This window comes from Epinephelus fuscoguttatus, linkage group LG4, assembly GCF_011397635.1.
Source record: "Epinephelus fuscoguttatus linkage group LG4, E.fuscoguttatus.final_Chr_v1".
In the NCBI taxonomy this organism is placed as follows: domain Eukaryota; kingdom Metazoa; phylum Chordata; class Actinopteri; order Perciformes; family Serranidae; genus Epinephelus; species Epinephelus fuscoguttatus.
Genome location: NC_064755.1, coordinates 12,759,609 through 12,771,978, shown reverse-complemented (window position 1 = coordinate 12,771,978; position 12,370 = coordinate 12,759,609). Strand labels below are relative to the sequence as shown.

The 12,370-nt window shown below is 40.7% G+C and overlaps 1 protein-coding gene across 1 annotated transcript in view; it reads left to right on the top strand.

The window, feature by feature from the left end:
• Positions 1-12,370, top strand: part of hydin (HYDIN axonemal central pair apparatus protein) — a 119,118-nt gene that overhangs the window by 7,796 nt on the left and 98,952 nt on the right. Inside the window, exons 7-9 of the mRNA XM_049573961.1 lie at positions 42-166; positions 11,526-11,727; positions 12,030-12,219. Coding sequence (XP_049429918.1) covers positions 42-166; positions 11,526-11,727; positions 12,030-12,219 — 517 coding nt within the window. The remainder of the gene's footprint in view (positions 1-41; positions 167-11,525; positions 11,728-12,029; positions 12,220-12,370) is intronic.

The window sequence follows — 12,370 nt, the reverse complement described above, 5'->3', positions numbered from 1 at the left end:
ATCTTTTCCACCCTGTGAAATTCTTTTCTTTTTTATTCCAGCCCTTTCTCAGTGGCACCCTCCTGTGGGACTCTTGATGTAGGCGAGTGCATGCAGGTGACTGTGGAATTCAAACCCATGACTGTAGGAGACCACAGCCAGGACCTGCTTCTGCGCTACCACACCGGTGAGAAAAATCCAACCATCTGAAAATATACAAAACTCCAAAACTGTAAGCAAGCAGATGGTACAAATAACCAAAATACATTATGACCACAGCATCTGATAAAGCTAGTGTCAGTTGTACAGTCACAAGATTTCTCAATTTCCCAGAGCTGTAGTTAAATATTCATATTTTCATGAGAATTACCTTGTTGTAGCTCGTCTCTCATCAGCTGTGATTTTTTTTTTTTCAACAGAGCATTTTTCAGAAACTAAGTTCTAGTATGGTCTAGAGGTGATTTTTCTGAGTGAGTTTTCAGATGTTCCCTCTCTTATTTGTCAGAATGGGTTTCTCAATCTGTCTGTCCTCTTGTGAAATATTGTGTCACATAAATAGATTTCATTTGGCCTGATCAAAGTTTGAAGATAGCATCAATGTCACTTTTTTCTTTTCTAATACACAAATATGCACACACATCATGAACTCATACAGTCAAACTACAAACTGTAAAAAAAAAGTGTCGCCTCAACAAAGTACATTGTCTCATATCTGTTACTGCATGGCCCACACATGCACACACGTACATACAACACACACACACACACACACACACACACACACACACACGCAAAACAATGGCTACTGTAGTTTCCTTTGTGTAACTCAGGGTTTGATGACATTCACTTTTGTCGGACATGAAGACCCTTTGTTACATTCTGTACGTCTAATATTATTGCATGTGTGTGTTTCACAGTCAGTGTCTTTTTCACATACACAGTCAGTGTTTTCCATCCTCAGACCTATGTGTAACAGCCTGGCACAATTACCCCAAGCTTGTTCAAATAACTGTGTATTGTCTCTTTTCTATTTATGTTCTTTTCGCTGCTTGATTTCAGCCCTAATAGGCTGTGTGTATAACTATGGCCCGATCCACACAGACAGTGGTATTTTTGAAAATGGGGTTTTCCCTTCCTCTGGTCTAAAAACAAAATTCTCATTCACACAGGCACTGCTATAAAAAAAGCTCATGTCAAATGAAAACATAAAACATAATTGGAGCACTGTCAGGTGCAAACAACTGCAAACAAGGTAAATTATGACTCTTTCGATTATGAATTTTTGATACCTGGAGGTTTTACATTTAGTTTTAATTATTTAAATCTTTCCTCGAGCCAAGAAAAACGATTTAAAAATCTCTGACATCATCACAATGAGAAGTCTGTGAGCTGAGCGGAAACTCTAGGGTGAAGCCAGCCGAAGAAACACTACTGTACATATTTGTGGAAGTAAACCTGGAAGCTGTATGTGTCAAGCGAGCAACTCCATTGGACTGAATAGGCGTCATCTTGGGGTCTGGTATCTAGTTATTATTATTATACATCTATGATTCTCTGTTCCTTAATATAATGGAAGAGTAACTGCACATTTTATGTATAAACATGTAAGAAGTCTAGGTTAGAGGCAGCACTATTTTGGTCACATCCGCCATTGCACAAAGTGTTGCCTCATTTGTGAGGCTTCATAAAGGAGACACACAGCGCACGACATCTCAAGTCAAAAACTCACTTTTCACAGTCTACACATTAACACCTTAACACTGAAAACTGAGTTTCTGAACATTTATTCTGGACGGAGTTTTACAAAAGATTTGTTTCAGTGACCTAAAAACCAGTTTGCGTGTGGACAAAAGGCCAAAACACAGAGAAAAATTTACAATTTCAGATACCCCTGTGTACGTGTGAACAAGACCTGTATTTGCTTGGCTGGTTTTGGATTCAGAGAGGTCCTTTAACCTTGGATGTAGCGGATGAGTAGATACTAACAAGGTACTTCGGAGTTTGTGTGTGTTTGTGTCCGCTTGGGGCCATGAAGCCAAAGGTGACATGACTAATGGTAATGAGAGGAGAATCTATAACATCCTTAGGGAACTGGGCTGTGAACAGGGTGGGAATTTAGCCTATGATGGGCTGTGGTGTATTGTATATACTGCTCAGTGCAGCTTTCTCTGAGAGCCTATTACCTCTCATCTCCTCTCCTCTCCTCTCCTTGCCACTGCAAGCTCTGATTTCTTCTCAGATTACATCTTAATGGGCTTAGCATACACCAACCCACCACTACTGTATCTCTGCTGTTTCCCGCTGTAATAGTAGTGTTAGATTTGAAAATTGGGCAGACTGGCTACACCATTTGCAAATGACTACTCAAAACTTGATTATTTGCATTTTGAATCACACAGAAACTGATGACTATCACTAACACACCATCGTGGCTGACAGCAGGATACTATTTTAGGTGTCTCTTGTAATCAGAAAGCTCAGAACAATTAAATGTTGCCATTCCATGAACATAAATCACAAAGATGTTATTTTTGTGATAAAAATCAGCTCAGTGCAGTAAACTAATGAATCATAGAACAGTAATGGCGACTTCTTGTACTATTTATACCCTCTAAATTTGTATTTATTTATTTATTTATTTATTTTGTAATTTCTGCTCTTCTGTGATAATCTTGTTATCAGTGTGAGTGATTCCTGGGCTCTACCTACAATAATACCTGTACTTGTAACAATTTTGTACACTTCCTGGTCACACGTTATTGTAGGGTAGCCCTGGTTGCACAATTAGCTAGACTCCTAAACATCAAAGGCAAATAGACAAAGCTTTTGACTTCTTCTGTTGACACACAAGGGGATCAATTAGAGGTTAAAGGAGAAAGTTGCTGGAAAACATCAGTGCATTGCAAGAGATAATTTAACTGGGGCTGGGCCTGTTGAAAATATATATTTTTTTTACTTTAGCTCACACTTTACATGAATTTAGAAAATGGTAAAATTTAATCATTTGGATGAATGGCAAACAATTAATGTTACCTTAAGAGAATACTTTCCCTGCAAAACGACCAGTTGTATATGAACTATCTCCATGTGCTACCTTGATTTTCTGAAAAAGAAGAAAAAAAAAGTTCTTGCATGCCTCCACGGTGAATAAAGATTCCAAAAAAGTCAACATTCTTCATGAATTGAAGTCAGTGGGAACCATGTTTAACAACAACAAAACCATATCAAAACACCAGTCAACAAACTCTAAAATGACTCATGCAGTATAATCCAAGTCTTATTTATCTAGTCGAATGTTCAATGCTTCCCAAAAACATGAATTTTTTACAACACATTACAACATAAAACACTCATGCCTACAAGTAATCCACCCTGAGTGTGCCTGAGCAGGCGCATGTGAGCTCCGCTTGAGTAGAGTTCAAACACACACACATGCTCAGGCATGCTGTTCAGCTGTGTCTGAGTCTGTTGGTACTGACGTGTTTTAAATCTTGATGTTTTGGCGAGCATGCATGTGTTTGGGAAGTACTGAGTAGCTGGATAAATGAGACTTTAATTATAGTAAGGGAGTTGTTTGCGAGTTTGCAAACTGATTTTTTGATATAGTTTTGCTGTTGTCAAATGAGGACCCCATTTAACTGATACACAAATGGTCATTTATCAGGTGAAGTGATCTGGAACTTCCAATGCAAAACTACACCTTGCTACACCTTACAGCAAGGGTGTCTGATCTTTTTTGAATGAGGGCCAGCTGCTTCTCACATAACAAAAAAAAAATCAACAAAAACCAAAACAACAACAACAACAACAACAAAACAATACACACACAAATGAGACAAATACAACACATCTATCTTTTACGGGAAAAATAGTAAACTTTCCACTGCTCTTGAAAACAGCGGCCCTTGGTGGTGTCTTAATGCTTTTTTGCTGTGGCCATGTCTTCTACCTAGCAGGGAACGTGTGCTGCTAGGTAACTTGTTGGCTTGTTTACCATCCATTTGTGAAAACACATTAGTTCTGCCAGCATAGTTCCTACTTGGTGCATGTTTACAAACTGTACGATAGTCCTGCCATCGTGAGGTGAACGGAAAAAAATGCAAAATGAACTAGTTCAATTAGCCAGTATTGTGTGTCAGACCACATATATTATATTTTGAAAGACAAACCACAGGCCGTTTGAAATCGGTCCGAGGGCTGGACTTAAGACATGACTGTCTTACAGTAACTTTGCAAACTAGGCCCAGTTTGATGGTGTAGTTTGTTATGATGATAAAAAAGCAATTAGTCTCACATTTCTTGTACACTCCCAGCTATATTAGTTGCTGAAAATAGCAAACACGACTGACTAGGTTGATTAACCAAGGGGATTCTTCATCAGAATCAAATCAGCCTCACTCCTGACCCAAGCCGGCCACATCAAAGTCTCCTTTAAAGCTAATTTAAGCTCACCGCTCCCTATAAGTTGTCTAGGTAGAATAATCCCATGGTGTTAAATGAATATGATAGAACGTCTGTGTACTGTGCAGAGAAAAGAAAGACTTGAGTTCACCCTTAGCTATGCATCACCTGGGTGGATATTCTATGGGGCAGCTTACTGTGAAGCACTGTGAAGCACTGTGTGTGTGTGTGTGTGTGTGTGTGTGCGTGCGTGCGTGCGTGCGTGCGTGTGTGTGAGGGAAAATTCAATAGCATGCTGACACAACAGTCATTCTGTTATCAGTAGTAGTCCTGAAACTCAACCAAGGCAAAGTCATCTTGTGAAAAAACTGCCTGTTTATGATTGGAAAACAGTGGATAAGAGCTAAACTGTTCCGACTTCAGATTTGTATTCATCCAGTGTGAGGTTATCATTTAATTATTGTGATGCAGTTCCCAAGAGCAGAGAATGACCTGATAAAATATTTATGTATAGCTTTTTAATGATGATTGTTTTGATTAAAAAACTTCAGGATCTACAGAATAAATATCTGCTGGTTGATGAGTGTTTTGTTTTTCATTTTTTGTGTATTGAAAAAGTATTCAATATTTTTTTTTACCTGTGTGCGTGACCTTAAAGGAGCAGGGGTGCTGACTGGCTACGTAAACAGGCAGGTCTGCTGAAGGAGTGGCAACAGTAACGGCGCTCGGCGGCATTAAGCTTTTATAATGGGAGGGCCAGCCCAGGTCCAGAACACCACTTACAGCCCATCAAGAGACTATCATTTTTAATTTAGCACCTTTCCCTGTCTGCCTCACGCTCATATATGTTTCAGGTCAGCATGCTGCAAAAGGCTTCACTCTGCTGAGGGGCCGCCGGAGACTTCAGCATAAGCTGGCTGACTTTGCCTGTGTGTGCATGTGTGTCTTAGTGTGTTGCGTGTCAATTTGCATGTAGTGCTTAACGCTGATACACAATGCATCTTTATTTCCTGTTGTCAGTTAAAAGCCAGTGCAGCTTTGAACGATAATAGTTTGCTCAGCTCGCTTGTTTTTCATCATGGTGTGTTAGAGAATCCTTGCTCTGTCTTGAAAGTGAGCAGAGTCTGTGCTGCTCCAGTAACCCCCCTCCCTCTGTCACACACACACACATACACACACACCCCTCTCCTCTGTCACTGCTGCTGATTTAAATGAAAAGACGGACAGCTCTTAGGGAGCGCTGAGGCATCTGCTTTGACAGGGCTATAGCACCAAGGGGACTTCAGCACAGCAACCTTTTAGAAAAGCGGTACACTCACACACACAAACAGCAAGCAGCTGCACACGAACAAACACGCACCCAAAAGTACAAGCACGTGTGTCCACACACTCCATACACACATACTGCAGAGCTGCTGTTTGTGCTGTAATCAAAGGTAGCTGAGGGGGCTGAGAAGTTCTCTCGCTGTGTACATAGAGAAATTATGGGAAGAGAAAGCGGGCGGGGGGAAGGACGGGGTGGTGGACAGCCATGATGAAAGCTTAGCAATAAGCTGCAGCTCTCCCTGCCTGTCAGCTGCTGTCATAGCATCCGGATGCTGGGAGATAATTGCTTTTTCTCTCTGTGTTTCCCAATTCTTCTTTCCCTCTCCCTCATTTCCTTCTATCACTCATCCTCTGTCCTCTCTGTTGTCTTTTCTCTCTACTTCTCCTCCTGATAATATCTCATAGCTTCTGCTAGTCTTTCTTGCGGTGAAAGCAAAGACCTGTGGAACTGTGCCAGGCTTTTTTTTAATATTCCCTCTTTTTGCCTCCAGGTACATGATGAAAATCTCAGTGATAATTGGACCACTGGAAGCAAACGTGAGCTCTCCCTGAATTCTGATATATGTTTTTACTGTATGGCACGTATGGTCATTGTATAGATTTTAACCAGTGTACTTCATTCTTCATAGTCTGCCTTGTTTTTTTCCCCTCAACTAGGATTAGGGTCAGTTTGTTGTTGATGCATCTGAAAGCTAAATAAGTCACACTGGGAGAGTTTTACTTCTTCTTTCATGTTACTCAGAAATGAGGTATCTCAGGTCCCAATTAATCACTTGTGCTCACTCGTGTACAAGCCCAGGCAGTGATGGATTAAAACCTCTCCAATGCAGTCAGCACTGAGCAGGACTTGAAACCTAATGGGTTGGCTTCTCTTATGAAAATTCAACACATCTGCTTATTATTTTGGAGGACAAATCTCATGGAAACAGTCAGTGCTTTGGTTGATTCATTGAGTCTTACTCCACTTCTCTCGTGGCTTCATTGATTTATTGGCCAGGTCTCATGAGAAAGAAAGGTCCTTGATCTCAGCTGGACTGTTCTTGCTTAGTAAAGGATGACTGAAGAAAGTAAATAATATACCTGTTATTGTACAGTAAATGTGGAGCACACCAGTGTGGTGGAAGCCGCGCATTCCCAAGCGCCCATTTTTTAGGGCGTGATGGCTGCGTTTTAAGATAACCTGAGTTCAACTTTTGGAATTCGGCAGCGCGCACCGCATGTCATGTGACAAGGAACAACCAATCACAGCCGATAGATGTCTTTGCAAGAAGTTGATCATTTTAGTGCAGGGCTGCCAGAACTTTACATCTGTCCCACGGACGATATGCCAGTACACTTATAAACAGCACCTGAAGAAGATTAGCTCTGCACCCAAGATTTCAGGTAAACTGGCTATGGTACCATGCTTGTTGAGGTTACTTAGCAACCTCGGAAAAATGCGGCATGTGTACAGTCCCATAAACAGGTAGTTAGCCTAACTCAAAGAAGCTCTAGAGCAGGGGTTGACAACTTTTACTATCAAAAGAGCCATCCAAAACATGTTTGAGCCTTTTAATGAAGGTAATATTGCCTATTAAGTGCAAATTAGCCTATCATTATTACTAATAGGTCTAAATGAGCATTTATTAATATATTTTTCCATAAGGAAGTGGATACTCTTACTATTAATGATTTTTTGGTACTTAAAATTTGTAGTGTTGGCAGTGAAAGGAAACAAATCCGACCACACCCTTTTTCGAAAGACTACCTCTTTTTTGGATTTGTAATCCGTAGCCAGCCCAGCAAGGGAGACTCAAGAATAGCCACCTCCATTGAGGTTTGGCCATAGACTTAAAAAATAATGGAAATAGCTATCGTGACATCACCCATTGGTTTGTGGACTCCCCTTGAGTTTGGCATTATGGCCATTTTGGTTTTTGGGAGTCAGAAGTGACTATATTTGGCAAGAGGCTGGTGCTGTGGAGGAGGGAGGGGTGGATCTGACTGAGATGCTGAGGACACTATCAGTAGACAGTCTATCACTCAAAGCGGGCTGGCCTTAATTATGCATCACTTTAAGCCTTGATAAAACATAAACTGGTGAGTTATAAAAACGGAGGGTTACCTACATTTAAGTCAGCAGTTTTGGCCACCACACTGTTGAAAAATATTTAAAACAATAAAATATGATTTTGACAAATTCATCAGTAACAGCTTTTATATCAGCCAAAATCGTAACGAGTAATTGCAGTATAGAATGATAAGCAAAACAAAAAGCTGGTAATATCCCCAAGTTCCTGGGAAAAAGCCAAACAGACATTCCCCAAACAACCATCAACAAACCAATAAACAAGCTGCTGATATCTTTATGTGGATGTGTATCACATGCGTGCATGAGGTAAAAGTTTTACACCTGTATCATTTGTTAGCAAAAGTTAACAGTAAAACACTATTGTGCCACATGGCTCTTATGGTAGTTACTCAGCATGTGGTGGTTAAACACCAAATGTTAGCTTGAAAGTTTATTTTAATAGCTGTTAACAATATTAACAGCAACTATAAAAATGTGTAACACTCATTGATTGCAGACAAAGTCTCAGAATGTTATAGATATTTTGCCTGTACTGTACGAGGCACACACTGATATTTGAAGAAGAAACTGCTGTTGGTTTACTTGCCAACTGCACGTCCAGAACTGCAGCCCTGAACCTGCTGGCATTGCAGCTTTGCAACTGGATGTGCTGCCATTTTGGGTGCTTTGCGTCAATGATACTGTGCCCTTGTTTATATAAAAACTGTTGGAGTCACATTAGTTCAAGTGCACTGGTGCAATTTCAGACCACAAAATTTTCGCACAGTCAAGCTAGAGTCAAGTTTCTAATCCTCGGCCAAGAGCAGGTTTATCACTCACCGTCCTGCAGAGCGACTATCAATCCTCCCAGTCAGTTGAATAAACCTGCATTCCGGAGCACTTGTAACTTGTAAATCATTTTGTTCACTTCCATTCAATTTTGTAAAGTAATTAATGGCAAGTCTCCACGGCTGTTTTGGCTGGAGACAAGCTTTGAAAAGCACAACAATCACAATTAAATGAAACACCCATTGGACTCATTGAGTTGCACTGTTTGCAAATGGGAAAATCCCCCATGTCACTCAGATCTCAGTTTTCATTTCTAATCATTTAATTGACCAAAGTATCTGTGTTTTCACTTACGCTAGGGAAATGTAATACTGTATCAAAGAAATTATGAATCACAAAAATATGGAGAGGGAAACCCTATCGTGTACAGAGTATTCAGAATTCAGACATCCCCTCATATTGTATCCAAAATATGAAAGATTTCCGTGTGTGTGTGTGTGTGTGTGTGTGTGTGTGTGTGTGTGTGGAGTGGGACGAGCTGGAAATTTGTCCTGGTGGGAAAAATAACCTGTATACAAATATAATTGCTCTCAGGATAAGCTGTGCGTCTCTACAAGCTAAAGCTCCAGTCCTTATGATTTGAATGTAAACAAAAACTCATTGAATTTACATAAGCCCTTGTTCTTGGTGGCTTTATACAAAACTTTGTTTTGCATTTTATTTTTGTTGCTGCTTATTGTTGCGCTTTCTTTCAGTGTTGGAAGTGTGCACAGTGTGATGGTGGCACCTTGTTATTACTACAGAGACTTATTATATGTCCTGTATATCACGGAGGACTTTGTCTCTTGTGATTATGAAACTTACTCCAGAGAATCATACTGTGAAACTGTATTCTGTGTTGAGGGAAATCGTATTTATCCTAAGTCTACTACATTATGATCTAAACATTTCATATTCATTTTAGCCTGATGTATTTCATATTTCTGCAGGCTTGGCAGCGTAGTAAAGTCAGTAGATTTGGATGCCAGTTATTCAGGATATTTTGAGAGCCATTTTAATCTCTTGTTAGGCCTTTTGATCCAGATCCAATCTTTCAAAGCTAGACTTTGCAGTTTGTCCTTGACTCCACTGTGAGTTTCTCCTCTATCCACTGCCCACATTAGGCCTGGGACTCCCAGAGGAGCAGCGGTGGCTGCTCAGCGGGTAGAATTGTTTTGTGCTAAGCAACACCCCGTTGAGTACTGTATGTGCAGTATGTAACTGTCTCTCCCTCATGCAACTACATCTTCAGGACATTGCTTTAATTAATGCATTCAGTAATGCTAATCTTCCTGTATTAAGTACAATCTTACTTCGTACAGCAGGTAATTGATTTATTGATTCATTTATTGTTATATGCGTCACAGATTATAACCATTTGCCATGTTTTCAGTACATGGTATCAGTTTATTCCTGTGAGTCTGAAGATGCAACCTGTTCTCATTCCCAGGTTGTCAAATACTGATGCTTTGTCACGATCCTTGGTATCTCATAGCGACGCACAGGGCACCCTTTAGCGTCTCACTGTGGTGCATAGCTGAAATACATTGTAAGTGTCATGGTTAGGTTAAGGCAACATGACTGCTTGGTAAGGCTCAGAAAAAAGATCATATTTAGATAAGTATGTTTGTTACTTGATGTAGGCTACTGTGACGTAGATACATCATGTGAGTGACAGCAGTACACAAAGATTATACGTAAATTACGCAATGTTATGTTAAAAAACACTGTTGATTTTTGTTTTCACACGACACAAACTGTGATCTCCTGGGTGAAAGTCTGGTTTTGTTTGACCCATCCATCTCCTTGCCCTCCCGCCCTACGAGGACTTTCTCGCTCTTTGCGCTACCTCAGTTGCTCTCAGCGTTGTGTTGCCATGGATAAGTTGACACTGGAGTTAATTCAAAGCATGGTGCATCTCACAAAGATACAAAAGAGTGCCTTTGAAAGGCATGTGAAAAAATGTTGGTATTTGACGACCTGGGAATATGACTGGGCTGAAAGACATGTTGGCTTTAAAGGCCTAGACACACACATAATTGACATGAGACAGCTAGTGGCGAAGGAGGCCGACTGTTGCTTTGGCTCAGAAGGTTAGGGTGAGGGCAAAGAAGTCATGGTTAGGGCTAGTACTAGTCGATTGCAGCACAGTAGGGAGAGACTACTGTGAAAAGAGACTTTATGGCTGTGTTTCCATGGACGAAGTGGATAAACAAGGCCGCACAGACACAGTGAAAATTGAATTCTTTAACTTTTTTCAACTCATTTTTAGTTATAAAAAATATGATGGGAACAATAATATGGTATTATGTATTCAGTATGTTATGGGAAAATAATACGAGTAGAGGAAGCACTGGTCAGTTTACTTCCTCTTTGGGCAGGCATGTTTGACAGTGGAACTGAACATCTTCCAACTTTATGTGCAGTGGGTAACTGCAATCTGAGGTCTTGCCATTTGTCAGATACGATCTGAAAAATCTACAGAGAAGTGTGAAAAATAAAATCTAGAGGAGTATGGAATTTTGATAGGGAAAATGAACAGGAGCCCTGTAAATACATGTACAAGAAGAAATAAATGCAGGCTCATCAGGGTACAGTTTTGTGGCTTCACAGTATTACACAAATTGTTTGATCTTGTTTTCTGTGTATAGTATATACTTAATGTGCAAATGTTAATAAGAGCTGGTCAGTCAACTTAAACAAATCAGGATTAGAAAGAAGTCTCACTGTTATCGATTGATTTTTGGATGAGGAAAACAGTCAGGTGATTCGTCTTAAGTGGATACAGAATATATTCAGCTGTTAAATTCATGCTTTGTTGCCTTTATCTCATAACTCATGTGACCCATTTAGGGCATTGATAGCTCATTATCAGAAGTCTAAAAACCACTGGCATAGTGTGGGCATTGAAGTCTGCTGTTTTTGCATGTCCTCTGCCCAGGTGAAGATGTGTACATCAGCTTGTATGGGACTTGTGAGGAACTGGACATCCATCTTGAGCCTGACTGTGTTCTGCTGAACAAGACTTACATTTCCCTGGAAAGCATACGCACAGTGTCCCTTACCTACAAGAGTGACATCCCTCTGAAGTACTGTTGGACGACATGGCCCAGCGTGCAAGAAGAGGCCCTGAGCTTATTGAGGTATTTATGCATGCACACAACTGATTAAACACAGACAATACAGGAAAGTGTTTAGGAAAAGATGTTTTTTGAAGTGCGGGCTGTATAAGCTCCCCCTCTCTCTCGCTGTGTGCATGTGTCAAGTAAAATTACCTGCTGTGTTGTTTTTTTCTTTACAACAGCATGTGTTGCCAGAAATAGCTCAAGTGTCCATCACTTTCTTTCTGTCTGCAACTCTTTGTTCTTCTCACTGCCTCTTTTTCTCTCTGACCCTCTGCATTTCACTTTTTTGCCTTTCACCTTCCCTTCCTCCATTTCTCTAGGGAGAGCTCAATGCTCCATCAGGAGGAGGATGAGGGGGAGAGGGAACGGTTGCTTGTTCAGTGTGAGTCTGACCCCACAGCGGTCCATCGCCTCCCACTGCTGTCCAGAGCTCTGCAGGAACACAGAAGCCAGGCTGCAGGGAACCAACTCCTGGCTCTCTCACACAGCTGCATAACTGTGGAACCAGCGGTGTGTCTCTGTTTTCCTGTCTCTCCATATCCCTCTTGCCCAGTGTCTCACTTTGGCTAATGTTCCACACCCACCCATGGATTTGCAGCCTAGTTTCTCTCCTCATTAGGACTGTGCAGCAGAGATAATAACTTCTCATGATGTGTCTGAA